The sequence below is a fragment of the Enhydra lutris genome, unplaced genomic scaffold (genome assembly GCF_002288905.1).
Source record: "Enhydra lutris kenyoni isolate GAN:26980312 unplaced genomic scaffold, ASM228890v2 scaffoldscaffold71, whole genome shotgun sequence".
Taxonomy (NCBI): Eukaryota; Metazoa; Chordata; class Mammalia; order Carnivora; family Mustelidae; genus Enhydra; species Enhydra lutris.
This window is the reverse complement of record NW_019154155.1, coordinates 6567072-6583554: the sequence shown is the minus strand read 5'-3', so window position 1 is coordinate 6583554 and position 16483 is coordinate 6567072. Positions and strand designations below refer to the sequence as shown.

Sequence of the window (16483 nt, the reverse complement as noted above, 5' to 3'; positions counted from 1 at the left end):
CTCTCTCACAAGCAGGCAGAGAGGCAGGCAGAGAGAGAGGAGGAAGCAGGCTCCCCTAGAGAACAGAGAGCCCGATGCGGGGCTCGATCCCAGGACTCTGAGATCATGACCTGAGCCGAAGGCAGCGGCTTAACCCACTGAGCCACCCAGGCGCCCCCATTCTTGATTTTTAAAAAACAAAACCTAGCAGACTATGAATAAAAGGAAGCTTTCTCAGATTAATAAAGAACATTAAAACTTCGGCAGACATCTGTCACCCCTGTTTTTCAACAGTGTTCTAAGGCCTACCCAGTAGAGTAAGACAGTAAGAAACAAAAAGATACAAGTATTGGGAAGGAAGCCTCCCCCTGCAGATTTTCATTATCAGATGTTATATATATGAAAAACTCAATTCACAAATATTTAGAAATGTTTAATGTTTAGCAAGGTGACTTGGTTGGATATAAAACCAATATACAAAAGTTAATGACAGTTCTCTATTTCTATACAGTGTACGTTTCTGCATACATTTCTGTGTAGATAATGTAATCATAAAAAGTTAATTTTCATCAAAAAATAACAAGAGGATGTAGAGAAAAAGGAACCTTTGTGAACTGTTGGGGGAATGTGAATTGGTATGGCCTCTGTCAAAACCATATGGAGGTTCCTCAAAAAAGATACCATATGACTCATAATTCCACTGCTGAGTATATCCAAAGAAAAGGAAAACATGAATTCGAAAAGATATATACATCTCTATGTTTATTGCAACATTATTCATAATGCTAAGATATGGAAGCAACCCAAGTGTCCCATCAACGGATGACTGGATAAAGAAGCTGTGGGGTGTGTGTACATACATACATACATACATACATACATATACCTACACACTCAGTGGAGTATTACTCGACCATTAAAAAAAATGAGATTTGCAACAGCATGGATGGACCTACAGGGTATTATACTAAGTGAAATAAGTGAAAGAAAGACAAATACCCCCCCATCTGATATCACTTATATGTGGAAACTAAAAAATAAAACATGAATAAACAAAAAGCAGAAACAGATCCATAAATATAGGGAACAAGTTGATGGTTACCAGAGGATAGGGGAAAGGAGAAAGGGAAAAATGGGTGAAGGGGAGTGGGAGATACAGGCTTCTAGTTATGGAATGAATAAGTCACCAGGATAAAAGGACAGCATAGGGAATATAGTCAGTGATATTGTAATAGTATTGTATGGTGATAGATGATAGCTCCACTTCGGTGAACATAGCACAAGGTATAGAGTTGTTGAATCACTACGTTGTACACCTGAAACTAGTGTAACATTGTGTATCAACTATACTTCAATTAAAAAGGTAGGGGGATGAGAAAATTAATTTTCAATAGCAATACATTTAAAAGATTTCTAAGAATATTGTGTATGAAGATATGTAAGACCTATATGGAGAAAATTATAAAAACTTTTTGAAAGTTATTAAAATTAATACCATCTTATTAATAAACACAATATAAATTTGATATTTTCTTTAAGTTGGTCTATAATGTCACTCTGATTCCAGTAAGCTTCCCAACATAGTTTTTTTTTTTAAAGATTTTATTTATTTATTTCACAGACAGAGATCACAAGTAGGCAGAGAGAGAGGAGGAAGCAGGCCCCCCGCCAAGCAGAGAGCCCGATGCAGGGCTCGATCCCAGGACCCTGGAATCATGACCTGAGCCGAAGGCAGAGGCTTTAACCCACCGAGCCACCCAGGCGCCCCACCCCAACATAGTTTTTAATGGAATTTATAAATACTGATTCTAAAATTTATGTGGAAGAGTAACCAAAAGCCAAAACCAGTTATCCCAGTAGTAATCAAGACCTGCTGTATTGTATAGCTACAATATTTACTTGGCACAGAGAGGGTTAAATTAGTTAATTGAGTAGTCTTCAGACTAGGACTCTTGGAGATATGGAAACTGGATAGATGGTAAGTGGTAACAGATCCCTGGGGAAAGATAAGCTCTTTATAGATGGTGTGAGGATACTTGGTTATCCGTGGAAGAAACCATACACAAAAACCAAATTCTGATGGATTAAGGTCTTAAATATAAAGAGGACAGTTAGATATTAGATATTTGGAGGACAAAGGATCATATCTTTAAGACAGGGAAGGATTTCTGAAACAAGACACAAAAAAGTACCATAAAAGAAAAGAGTGATAAAGTTGGTTGCAAAGCAGTTGTATTCATCAAAATTCCCATTTAAAAAGGTGAAAAAAACAAAGGATTGGTACTCAAAATATATAAAAAAATGTCTTCAGTATGATACTGTATTGGATTCTCCAGAAACAGAATCAACAGGATATATATAAAAAAAGAAGGCTTGTTAGAAAGAATTGGCATGTGTGATTATAAAGGTTTAGAATAGTCCCACAACCTGCCATTTGCAGTGTAGACCCAGGAAAGCTGATAGTGTAATTTCAGTCTAAGTGCAAAGGCCTGAGAATCACAGAGCTGATGATGTAAACCCGGAAGTCCAAAGGTCCAAGAACCAGGATTCCTGGTGTCAAGGCAGAAGATGGAGGTCCCGGCTTAAGAAGAGAGAATCTGTGTTCTTGTGCAGTGCAGAGGATTGGATGTTACCTGCCCACACTGATGAGGGCAGATCTTTAGCTCATTCTAATTCAAATGCTAATCTCCCAGAAAGGCCCTCAGAGACACACCCAGAAATAAGTTTTACCAGCTATCTGGGCATCCCTTAATCCAGTCAATATGATGCACAAAATTAGCCACGTAGATACCAATTTTTTTTTCTTTTTTTTTTTTTTTAAGATTTTATTTATTTATTTGACACACAGAGATCACAAGTAGGCAGAGAGGCAGGCAGAGAGAGAGAGAAGGGGAAGCAGGCTCCTGACTGAGCAGAGAGCCTGAAGCTGGGCAGGATCCCAGGACCCTGAGATCATGATCTGAGCCGAAGGCAGAGGCTTAACCCACTGAGCCACCTAGGCACCCTACCAATTTCTTTTTAAAGATTTTGTTTCTTTGAGAGAGAGAGAGAGAGAGAATGCACATGTAGGCATGAGCAGGAGGGAAGGGCAGAGGGAGAGGGAGAAGCAGACACCATCTAAGCAGGGAACCCTATATGGGTGTCAATCCCAGGGCCCAGAGATCATGACCTGAGCCAAAGGCAGACGCTTAACCGACTGAGCAACCCATTCACCCAATACCAATTTTTATAAAGCTAAGAAACAACTGTAGATTTTTTAGGATATATGTATTTATGGCAAAACCATTTTTAAGAAGAACAGAAGGGAATGACAGATTCAAACTCCAAATCTGTGACATCATTGTGGTGGGGGATAGCATGGTATGGGAGTGTTGAGGCCCCAGGGTGGGTCTGTGCTCAAGTTAGTACTCTGTTCACAGATGTTTACCTCCTAACACATTCTTTTAGTTACTAAAAATAAGCTTTTTATTAAATTAATAAAGCTTATTAAAAATAGAAAGGCTTAAACTACCAGATGCCAAATCAAGATCCAGTACTTGGTAGGAATGAACATAGGATTTTGAACAAGTTGGCTATGTTAGAGACCAAAATCTAAGCTACAGCATATCTTTTCTTGTTATCTATATTGCATGTTGTTGTTACTTATAACAGTCCTGTAAGTTAGGTGGTGGTATCTCAATTGATACGAACCCTCTTCTGTCCTGCTTCACAGATCTGTCCATGGTATTGTGGGGCTGCGCTAGAGAGAGGAGGTCCAGCTGTGGGCTCAGATACAACTCAGTGAGAAGATGCCTGTTGGCTTACTGATGTGTGTGTCTGAGCAAATCACAGAACCTCTTTGCCTTGTTTTCTTACCCATAACATGTATCCCTGTATAGGTTATTGTGTGTGGATTAAATATGCTAATTTATGTAAATACTCGAACACTTCTCCCTGAATGTTAGCTGCTTTTACTATTACTACTACTGCTGTTATTCAGAAAGTGAGGTATTGCAAGTTTACATGACTTACTCAAAGCCATGCAGCTGACATAAGGATCTGGGATACAGAAAATCCAGTATGTGTAGCTCTTAAGGCTATGCTGTTTCTATGATGGAATGCTCTTGGAGGTAGCAAAAAGAAGTGTGGGTTTGAGTTGAAAGCTTTGGAAGAATTTCTTTCATTTCTTTGTGTGTCTTTTACAAACTTCATGTCTATGGCAAGTTTAACTGCCTGACATTTGTGTAGTTTGAGGAATTGGTTTTTTTTTTTTTTTAAGATTTTATTTATTCATTTGACAGAGAGAGAGATCACAAATAGGCAGAGAGGCAGGCAGAGAGAGAGAGAGAGAGAGAAGCAGGCTCCCCACTGAGCAGAGAGCCTGATGCGGGGCTCGATCCCAGGACCCTGAGATCATGACCTGAGCCGAAGGCAGAGGCTTAATCCACTGAGCCACCCAGGTGCCCCTGAGGAATTGGTTTTAGGTGAAAATACTTTTACCATAAAATATTTTTTATTTTTGCTTTTTAAAATAGCACAGTTGAAGGGCATCTGGATGGGTGGTTTAGTTAGTTGGGCACTCAACTCTTGATTTCAGGTCAGGTCATGATTTCAGAGTCACGGGATCAAGCTCTACATCAGGCTCTGTGCTGTGTGTGGAGACTGCTTAAGATTCTTCCTCTCCTTCTGCCCCTCTCTGCCTCCCACAAATAAATACATAAATAAAATATTTAAAAATAAAATAAGACAGTTGTTTTGAATACTCCCCAATGAATTAATGCTCAAATCTTATTTGTTGCACTGCCAATAGTGGATGAACATGTTCTTTCCTAATGTTAGGAAAGCTCCTGGGTCAGACAGATGAGGGAGGAAACTAGTACTTGCTTTGTGGGTAGGAGGAAGCACAGAGGACTTCCAAGAGGAGGACCTGGAGCTGAGTCTGAAAGATCAGTGACTTATTTACATACAGGTCTAATTTACACATTTAAAGATTTTTTTAAATTTATTTGACACAGAGAAAGAGATAGAGAGGGAATACAAGCAGAGGGAGTGAGAGAGGGAGAAGCAGGCTTCCCGCAGAGCAGGGAACCCAATGTGGGGCTCAATCACTGGACCCTGGGATCATGATCTGAGCCAAAGGCAGATGCTGAATGATTGAGCCACCCAGGTGCCCCTGGTTTACACATTTAGAATGGCTTTACTTGCATAAATGATTGTAGGCAATGCATATCCAAGAAGAATGGCCAGAGATAGAAATGTTAAGAGATTCCTCTTACTGAATCCCTATGATTTTTCTCTCTTCCTTTGAGCTACTTAATCTTGTATTTATGCTTTTGAAGCACTGTGACATCTAAATGTGGGTAGTTGGTATTACTTGACCAAGAAAAGCAGAAATTTAATTAAAGACTCAATTACATAATGAAATATATTACAAGTGTATATGAAACTTTGCTTAAGACACCAAAAGTTAATAAAACAGCATTGATACAGGAAAAGAAAATGTGTATTTATAAGGCTCTTCTGTGTTCCAGATGGCAGACAACAGATTTTGAGTTTGGGCATGGACTTGCAATTGGAATGGATGAAACTAGAAGATTTTCAAAAGCATCTTGATGGGGAAGATGAGAACTTTACCACAGCAAATGCAATTCCAAGTAGTGAGTAGTTTAGGAATTTTGGAGGTCCTTTTCATGTATCTAGATATGTGAAGCCTAATTTTTCTTAATTCTTTCATTGTAGATTTATTGAGGGACGCTGTGAAAAATGGAGATTATATTGCTGTAAAAGTTGCGCTTAATTCAAATGAAGACTATAACCTGGACCAAGAGGTAATTAGTAAAATCTCATGAAATAAAGATACTAGCTCTTTTAATATAATTCTATTTTATTTTTCATTTTTTAAAAATTAAAAAAGTAATGTTCATTTTGTAAACTGAAAACACAGTAGGAATGTATAGTGTAGAAAATTATAGACCTTATAATTCCAGCCCCAAGAGCGACCATTTGGGTTTAGCTGTGGCCTGTCTAGTTTTTGTCTGTGGTTGAATCTCTGCTGCTCTGAGGGGCATAAAATGACTCCTTGTGTCATTGTCTCTGATGGTGTTTCGGTGGTAGTTTCCTCTTCACAGCAGTTGCCCATGGTTCTGTTGCTGTAATTTTTCATTTTGATTTATTGGGGGGGGGTGTTTTTTCTTTTAATGAAAGCACCTTAACCCTTTCTTCCTAGTTTTTAGTTTTTGTTTTTTGAGTCTTTTATTATTTAGAGGATTTTTATTTTTAGATAGTCATATCTGTCAATCCTTTCCTTTATGGCTTTGGGTGTCTTGTTTATAAAAGATTTTTTATACTTTCTTCTTTAGTATTTTTGCTTTGGTGGTGGATTTTTCTTTTAAGCTTACTCCTTAGGAATTACAGTTCAAAAGAATTACTGAGATTTTGGGTAAAATTGCATGAACTCTATAGATTAATTTGACTGAGAATTGACATTTTTACATTTTTAGTCCTCCAAATAAGAACATGGTAACTCTACATTTATTCAGCTCTTCATTTATTCGTAAAGCAAAGTTTTATAAATTTTTTTTCCTTTGTATGGTTCTTGCACATTCATTTTGGTTGTGTTCCTACATATTTGATAATTTTTAAATTATCTCAGTATGATCATTAGGATCTTTTTCCTTCCACATTTTGTCTTCTAACTGGTTATTCTGTATGTTTGGTGAAACTACTGATTTGTGTGTGTGTGTGTGTGTGTGCACATGTGCACCTATGTGCATACATGTGGTCTCCTGTCACTGTGAAATTCTCTTACTGTAATAATTTTTAAGTCACTTGCCTGGGATTCTTTGGGCAGAGAATATGATCACCTAGTAAAAAGTAACTATTTTGTTTCCTTTTTTCCCAGTAATATTTCTTTTTCTGGTATTGTGAACTTGGTAACATTTTGAAGAATAATAGTAATGGAAGTGATCCTGTTCTGCCTCTGATCTGAGTGGGGATTTCCCCTTAGGCTGTGTGTGAAGGTTCTCTTTCTATTTTACTGTTGTGGGTTTCTTGTGGACAGTAGTCTTTCTCTTTCTAGACTTCCTTTGTTTACCTGCTTAAGTTTTTATCAGTGGTGGATGGATGCTGGGTTTTATCAGATTTTTTTCCCTACTTTATTACTAATGTAGCTTGGTCTTTATGAATAAATTAGAAGAAGGTTTTTCCCCCTTTAACATGTTTTGTAGTAATAGGATACTTTACAAATGAGAGGAAGTGCACTCTCTTATTTCAGAAGACTTTTGTATTCCTTCAGATTGCTCATATAAGTGAATTCTGCTGAGCTTTCAGATTATAGCCAAATTCCTATAGCCAAATTAACCAAAAAGTAACTATTAGAACTTGGTTTTAGTAGATGGTATTTAATAAATGGTATTTAATAAATGGATAGTATTTAATAACTGTTTTGTTTGTTTCAGTTAATGATTGAAAATATTTAAGCTATTACCTTTTTATTTTTTGTCAACTTTATGTAATTTTATCTCTTTAAAGTATTTTAATTTCTCTATTTTGTCATAGCATCTTAGAATCCAATCATATCAGTTTCCTCCTTCTGAATTTTCTTCTTTATCCTTTGAGTAGCCAACCGTCACTTCCCAACAGTTATATTCATATAGGTCACCGTTTGTGGTGACAGCATTCAGTTAGCCCGTCATCAATAGAGTGGACTTAGGTTACGTCTAGTAGTCATTTCGAGCCTTAGGTCTTTCAGCCAACTAAGTGAGTATCAAGTGAGTGAGTAAGTTTCACCTGTTTTACCTAGAACACAAGGAGACTTTTGTGTCTGAAATGTGTGATAAATAAATACTTTGCCATTTTTATAGCATCAAGATACGAATACTATTCATCACATGTCATGCCAAGTGTTGATACGATAGGCCTTTAAAACATGGAAGTTGTAGGGCATCTGGATGACTCAGTTGATTGATCGACTGCCTTCAGCTCAGGTCATGATCCTGGAGTCCTGGATGGAGTCCTGCATCAGGCTCCCTGCTCAGCAGGGGGTCTGCTTCTCCGCCTGACCTTCCCCTTCTCATGCTCGGTCTCTCTCATTCTCTTTCTCTCTCAAATAAATAAAATCTTAAAACAAACAAACAAACAAACATGGAAGTTGTAAAATTTTATATTTACATCTGAAAGAAACTGATATTTCTAATTATTATAAGGATATTTTCATAAAAACCTTAAGTAGCTGCTTAAATCCGTGTATTTAAGTGATTTCACATTGAAACATCATAGACGGAAAGACTTAGCTCTAAAATTTTTCTGATGGACACTGACATGTCTTTTTCCTCAACAAAACCAATGAAGGATTCAAGCGGGATGACTCTGGTGATGCTCGCTGCAGCAGGAGGGCAAGACGACCTGCTGAGGCTCCTCATCAAGAAGGGGGCTAAGGTGAATGGCAGACAGAAGAATGGGACCACTGCCCTCATTCATGCGGCTGAGAAGGTTGGGAACTCAAAAGACCTTAGTTTCTTATTCTATAGGAATTCCTGCCTGTGGACCAGAACAAGAGTCTGTTTCTGTAGGGAAATATAACTCTCATGGTCACGTAACTTTAAAATCTCATATTTCAATTCATCTAGGACTTATCATGAATGGATTTTTTTTTTGTCAATAGTAGTACTTTATAATTGAATTTTCAAAATGTGATTTATCTAGTGGGAAGTGATTCATATTGAAAAAAGACCCTAGGGGCACCTGGTTGGCTTAATCTATAGAGCATGTGACTCTTGATCTCAGGGTTATGAATACAAACTCCATACTGGGCATAGAAATACTTGAAAAAAAAGAAAAGAAAAAGGGCCTCTGATTAATATACTAATGCTGGTTTCAATCTTAAATCTTTTAAAGATCTTTTCCAATTTGGGGCACCTGGGTGGCTCATTGGTTAAGTGTCTGCCTTTGGCTCAAGTCATGGTCCCGGGGTCCTGGAATCAAGCCCTGTGTCAGGCTCCCTGCTCGGCAGGAGGCCTGCTTCTCCCTCTCCCCCTGCTTGTGTTCCCTCTCTGGCTGTGTCTTTCTCTGTCAAATAAAAAAAAAATTTTTAACTCTTAAAACTGGGGCACCTGGGGTGGGTTAAGCCTCTGCCTTCGGCTCAGGTCATGATCCTCAGGGTCCTGGGATCGGCTCAGGTCATGATCCTCAGGGTCCTGGGATCAAGCTCTGCATCGGGCTCTCCGCTCAGTGGGGAGCCTGCTTCCCTTCTCTCTCTGCCTGCCTCTCTGTCTACTTGTGATCTCTTTGTCAAATAAATAAATAAAATCTTTTAAAAAAGAGAAAATAACACGAAAGATACCCTTAAAAAAATCTTAAAAATCTTTCCCAATTGAAATTAAGTGTTCCTTTTGATTAAGAACATAATTAAAATGTTTCCACATATCTTTTTAAAGGATTGATATACAGAGTTTCTTATGTTGAAACCAGTAGTTAAACTTCAGGTTGAAGTTGCTGTCAAATTGTGTATGGCTGTGCATGGGGCCTGAATGGTGGGCACAGTGAAGACCCATGTTCACTGATCTGCTTGGGATAGAATCTGAGTATTTTTCTGGATGGCTAAAAACTTAAAGTCATCAAAAACTATCTTTTAAAGAATTCTGGGAATTAAATTTGCCCTTTTTTTTTTTTTTTTACTAGAACTTTTTAACTACAGTGGCTATTCTTTTGGAAGCAGGAGCTTTTGTTAATGTCCAGCAGAGCAATGGTGAGACTGCTCTAATGAAGGTAAATATTTCACTTCGGTCTTGACAGATGTTCCAGTTAGTACCCTGATTGCCAGGCACTCTGCTGGGGGCTGGGAATATGATGGGGAACAGGACACAAATGTGTAGGAGAAACAGGTCAGCAAAATTAAGAGTTGATGTGAGCAATAATGTGATAGGAATAAACCCAGAGAACCATGGGATTACATAAAAGTTGATACCAGGCTGAGCAGTGCTGATTCAAGGTGGGACAGGGTAGAACATCTGGCTGGCTCAGTTGATAGAGCATATGACTCTTGATCTTGGGGTCATAAGTTTTGAGCCCCATGTTGAGCATAGAGATTACTTTAAAAAAAAGGGGGGGGTGGATATGGATGTGATAGGTGGCTGAGCTGCATCCTACAAATGATATATAAGCTGGCAGGGATGAACTGTGTAAGCAGGAAATGGAATAGGATATGCAGAGAGCTGGGAGTGGAAAAGAACATGATGTACTTTCATTTTTATTTTACATTGGTGGATTCATCTCCTTAGCCTCCAATTTCTTCATGCGTATTTGGAATTGTGGTTTGCTGACCATTTTGAGTGGAAGGTTGTTAAAGCATCCCCCATGACTATCCCTTTAATGACCTCTCCCTGTTTAGCAGTTTTGTTTTTGCTTCTCCTGGAGCCAACCCCGGTCTAACTACTGTGGTAGTTTAGGTTCCTGGCCTAAAATGCCATTAGGACAGAGCAGGTCCTGACACCGAGCCATGCATTAGTTCCTGGCGTGGAGGCTCTGTCTTACTGCTGTGTTTGTAGATACAGTTTTGTGCAAGAAATTGACCCAAGTGGGTGTTTGTCTATAGTACCTATTTTCAGCCGTCTTTCCTGAGTCAATAAGAGAGCAAGGCCTGGTTCACCTATCCCCTCAACCTTCTTCCATGCTCGAGATGTGGACCTTGCTCACTGCTTGTGTTGCCGTATCATTTTTGGTTTATGGAAATGCTTATTTTGTTCAGGAGCCCTACTTTTGAGTTTTAGTTTTCCTTTGTGTCTTCTGTTGCCATATGCTTAGAGAAGAATTGGCACATCAAATATGAATTAAAACTTTGTCTTATTGAGAAATCACCAGGTACATTCTAAACAGTAAATACTTAAGTAGTCTGGTGCATAAAGGTGTGCACATAGGGCAGTGAGCATGGACATGGTCTACATCTGGAACAAGGAATTAGGATAACTTGGTCCTGAGAGTAGTTGGGAGCTGCGAAAAGGTTTAAGCTAGAGAAAGACATAATCAGAATAAAGGTGGTTGTTTTTAATGTCCCTCACTTAGTTCAGTAGGGGGAACGAATTGGTTAAAAAGACAAGCAATGGGGCACTTGGGTGGCTCATTGTGTTAAAGCCTCTGCCCTCGGCTCAGGTCATGATCCCAGGATCCTGGGATCAAGCCCCACATCAGGCTCTCTGCTCAGCAGGGAGCCTGCTTCCTCCTCTCTCTCTGCCTGCCTCTGCCTACTCTTTCTCTGTAAAATAAATAAATTTTTAAAAAATAAATAAATAAATAAAAAGCAGTACAGGGATTTTTTTTTTTAATTTTATTTTTCATAAACATGTAATATCTTTTTATCCCCAGGGGTACAGGTCTGTGAATCGCTAGGTTTACACACTTCACAGCACTCACCATAGCACATACCCTCCCCAATGTCCATAATCCCACCCCCCCCACCCCCCTCCCCCCATTAACCCTCAGTTTGTTTTGTGAGATTAAGAGTCACTTATGGTTTGTCTCCCTCCCAATCCCATCTTGTTTTATTTACTCTTCTCCTACCCCCTTAACCCCCCATGTTGCATCTCCTCTCCCTCATATCAGGGAGATCATATGATAGTTGTCTTTCTCCGATTGACTTATTTCGCTAAGCATGATACCCTCTAGTTCCATCCACGTCGTCGCAAATGGCAAGATTTCATTTCTTTTGATGGCTGCATAGTATTCCATTGTGTATATATACCACATCTTCTTTATCCATTCGTCTGTTGATGGACATCTAGGTTCTTTCCATAGTTTGGCTATTGTAGACATTGCTGCTATAAACATTCGGGTGCACGTGCCCCTTCGGATCACTACGTTTGTATCTTTAGGGTAAATACCCAGCAGTGCAATTGCTGGGTCATAGGGTAGTTGTATTTTCAACATTTTGAGGAACCTCCATGCTGTTTTCCAGAGTGGTTGCACCAGCTTGCATTCCCACCAACAGTGTAGGAGGGTTCCCCTTTCTCCACATCCTCGCCAGCATCTGTCATTTCCTGACTTGTTAATTTTAGCCATTCTGACTGGTGTGAGGTGATATCTCATTGTGGTTTTGATTTGTATTTCCCTGATGCCGAGTGATGTGGAGCACTTTTTCATGTGTCTGTTGGCCATCTGGATGTCTTCTTTGCAGAAATGTCTGTTCATGTCCTCTGCCCATTTCTTGATTGGATTATTTGTTCTTTGGGTGTTGAGTTTGCTAAGTTCTTTATAGATTTTGGACACTAGCCCTTTATCCGATATGTCATTTGCAAATATCTTCTCCCATTCTGTCAGTTGTCTTTTGGTTTTGTTAACTGTTTCCTTTGCTGTGCAAAAGCTTTTGATCTTGATAAAATCCCAATAGTTCATTTTTGCCCTTGCTTCCCTTGCCTTTGGCGATGTTCCTAGGAAGATGTTGCTGCGGCTGAGGTCGAAGAGGTTGCTGCCTGTGTTCTCCTCAAGGATTTTGATGGATTCCTTTCTCACATTGAGATCCTTCATCCATTTTGAGTCTATTTTCGTGTGTGGTGTAAGGAAATGATCCAATTTCATTTTTCTGCATGTGGCTGTCCAATTTTCCCAACACCATTTGTTGAAGAGGCTGTCTTTTTTCCATTGGATATTCTTTCCTGCTTTGTCGAAGATTAGTTGACCATAGAGTTGAGGGTCTATTTCTGGGCTCTCTATTCTGTTCCATTGATCTATGTGTCTGTTTTTGTGCCAGTACCATGCTGTCTTGATGATGACAGCTTTGTAATAGAGCTTGAAGTCCGGAATTGTGATGCCACCAACTTTGGCTTTCTTTTTCAATATTGCTTTGGCTATTTGAGGTCTTTTCTGGTTCCATATAAATTTTAGGATTATTTGTTCCATTTCTTTGAAAAAAATGGATGGTACTTTGATAGGAATTGCATTAAATGTGTAGATTGCTTTAGGTAGCATAGACATTTTCACAATATTTATTCTTCCAATCCAGGAGCATGGAACATTTTTCCATTTCTTTGTGTCTTCCTCAATTTCTTTCATGAGTACTTTATAGTTTTCTGTGTATAGATTCTTAGTCTCTTTGGTTAGATTTATTCCTAGGTATCTTATAGTTTTGGGTGCAATTGTAAATGGGATGGACTCCTTAATTTCTCTTTCTTCTGTCTTGTTGTTGGTGTAGGGAAATGCAACTGATTTCTGGGCATTGATTTTATATCCTGACACTTTACTGAATTCCTGTACAAGTTCTAGCAGTTTTGGAGTGGAGTCTTTTGGGTTTTCCACATATAGTATCATATCATCTGCGAAGAGTGATAGTTTGACTTCTTCTTTGCCAATTTGGATGCCTTTAATTTCCTTTTGTTGTCTGATTGCTGAGGCTAGGACTTCTAGTACTATGTTGAATAGCAGTGGTGATAATGGACATCCCTGCCGTGTTCCTGACCTTAGCGGAAAAGCTTTCAGTTTTTCTCCATTGAGAATGATATTTGCGGTGGGTTTTTCATAGATGGCTTTGATAATATTGAGGTATGTGCCCTCTATCCCTACACTTTGAAGAGTTTTGATCAGGAAGGGATGCTGTACTTTGTCAAATGCTTTTTCAGCATCTATGGAGAGTATCATATGGTTCTTGTTCTTTCTTTTATTAATGTGTTGTATCACATTGATTGATTTGCAGATGTTGAACCAACCTTGCAGCCCTGGAATAAATCCCACTTGGTCGTGGTGAATAATCCTTTTAATGTACTGTTGAATCCTATTGACTAGTATTTTGGCGAGAATTTTTGCATCTGTGTTCATCAAGGATATTGGTCTGTAGTTCTCTTTTTTGATGGGATCCTTGTCTGGTTTTGGGATCAAGGTGATGCTGGCCTCATAAAATGAGTTTGGAAGTTTTCCTTCCATTTCAATTTTTTGGAACAGTTTCAGGAGAATAGGAATTAGTTCTTCTTTCAGTGTTTGGTAGAATTCCCCTGGGAAGCCATCTGGCCCTGGGCTTTTGTTTGGAGACTTTTGATGACTGTTTCAATCTCCTTACTGGTTATGGGTCTGTTCAGGCTTTCTATTTCTTCCTGGTTCAGTTGTGGTAGTTTATATGTCTCTAGGAATGCATCCATTTCTTCCAGATTGTCAAATTTGTTGGCATAGAGTTGCTCATAGTATGTTCTTATAATTGTCTGTATTTCTTTGGTGTTCGTTGTGATCTCTCCTCTTTCATTCATGATTTTATTTATTTGGGTCCTTTCTCTTTTCTTTTTGATAAGTCTGGCCAGGGGTTTATCGATCTTATTAATTCTTTCAAAGAACCAGCTCCTAGTTTCGTTGATTTGTTCTATTGTTTTTTTGGTTTCTATTTCATTGATTTCTGCTCTGATCTTTATGATTTCTCTTCTCCTGCTGGGTTTAGGGTTTCTTTCTTGTTCTTTCTCCAGCTCCTTTAGGTGTAGGGTTATGTTGTGTACCTGAGACCTTTCTTGTTTCTTGAGAAAGGCTTGTACCGCTATATATTTTCCTCTCAGGACTGCCTTTGTTGTGTCCCACAGATTTTGAACCGTTGTGTTTTCATTATCATTTGTTTCCATGAATTTTTTCAACTCTTCTTTAATTTCCTGGTTGACCCATTCATTCTTTAGAAGGATGCTGTTTAGTCTCCATGTAATTGGGTTCTTTCCAAATTTCCTCTTGTGATTGAGTTCTAGCTTYAGAGCATTGTGGTCTGAAAATATGCAGGGAATGATTCCAATCTTTTGATAACGGTTGAGACCTGATTTAGGACCGAGAATATGATCTATTCTGGAGAATGTTCCATGTGCACTAGAGAAGAATGTGTATTCTGTTGCTTTGGGATGAAATGTTCTGAATATATCTGTGATGTCCATCTGGTCCAGTGTGTCATTTAAGGCCTTTATTTCCTTGTTGATCTTTTGCTTGGATGATCTGTCCATTTCAGTGAGGGGAGTGTTAAAGTCCCCTACTATTATTGTATTATTGTTGATGTGTTTCTTTGATTTTGTTATTAATTGGTTTATATAGTTGGCTGCTCCCACGTTAGGGGCATAGATATTTAAAATTGTTAGATCTTCTTGTTGGACAGATCCTTTGAGTATGATATAGTGTCCTTCCTCATCTCTTATTATAGTCTTTGGCTTAAAATCTAATTGATCTGATATAAGGATTGCCACTCCTGCTTTCTTCTGATGTCCATTAGCATGGTAAATTCTTTTCCACCCCCTCACTTTAAATCTGGAGGTGTCTTCAGGTTTAAGATGAGTTTCTTGTAGGCAACATATAGATGGGTTTTGTTTTTTTATCCATTCTGATACCCTGTGTCTTTTGATTGGGGCATTTAGCCCATTAACATTCAGGGTAAGTATTGAGAGATATGAATTTAGTGCCATTGTATTGCCTGTAAGGTGACTGTTATTGTATATTGTCTCTGTTTCTTTCTGATCTACTACTTTTAGGGTCTCTCTTTGCTTAGAGGACCCCTTTCAATATTTCCTGTAGAGCTGGTTTGGTCTTTGCAAATTCTTTCAGTTTTTGTTTTGTTTTCAGCTTTTAATCTCTCCTTCTATTTTCAATGATAGCCTAGCTGGATATAGTATTCTTGGCTGCATGTTTTTCTCGTTTAGTACTCTGAATATATCATGCCAGCTCTTTCTGGCCTGCCAGGTCTCTGTGGATAAGTCTGCTGCCAATCTAATATTTTTACCATTGTATGTTACAGACTTCTTTTCCCGGGCTGCTTTCAGGATCTTCTCTTTGTCACTAAGACTTGTAAATTTTACTATTAGGTGACGGGGTGTGGACCTATTCTTATTGATTTTGAGGGGGGTTCTCTGAACCTCCTGGATTTTGATGCTTGTTCCCTTTGCCATATTGGGGAAATTCTCTCCAATAATTCTCTCCAATATACCTTCTGCTCCCCTCTCTGTTTCCTCTTCTTCTGGAATCCCAATTATTCTAATGTTGTTTCGTCTTATGGTGTCACTTATCTCTCGAATTCTCCCCTCATGGTCCAGTAGCTGTTTGTCCCTCTTTTGCTCAGCTTCTTTATTCTCTGTCATTTGGTCTTCTATATCGCTAATTCTTTCTTCTGCCTCATTTATCCTAGCAGTGAGAGCCTCCATTTTTGATTGCACCTCATTAATAGCTTTTTTGATTTCAACTTGGTTAGATTTTAGTTCTTTTATTTCTCCAGAAAGGGCTTTTATATCTCCCGAGAGGGTTTCTCTAATATCTTCCATGCCTTTTTCAAGCCCGGCTAGAACCTTGAGAATCGTCATTCTGAACTCTAGATCTGACATATTACCAACGTCTGTATTGATTAGGTCCCTAGCCTTTGGTACTGCCTCTTGTTCTTTTTTTTGTGGTGAATTTTTCCGCCTTGTCATTTTGTCCAGATAAGAGCAGATGAAGGAGCAAGTAAAATACTAAAAGGGTGGCAACAACCCCAGGAAAATATGCTTTAGCCAAATCAGAAGAGATCCCAAATCGTGAGGGGGAGAAAGGGGATAAAAAGAGG

At 38.7% G+C, this 16483-nt stretch overlaps 1 protein-coding gene across 1 annotated transcript in view; it reads left to right on the top strand.

Moving 5' to 3' along the window:
* The window catches only part of LOC111159903 (M-phase phosphoprotein 8), a 61928-nt gene that overhangs the window by 33614 nt on the left and 11831 nt on the right, over positions 1-16483 (top strand). The window contains exons 6-9 of the mRNA XM_022522578.1: positions 5490-5615; positions 5698-5786; positions 8308-8448; positions 9637-9723. Coding sequence (XP_022378286.1) covers positions 5490-5615; positions 5698-5786; positions 8308-8448; positions 9637-9723 — 443 coding nt within the window. The remainder of the gene's footprint in view (positions 1-5489; positions 5616-5697; positions 5787-8307; positions 8449-9636; positions 9724-16483) is intronic.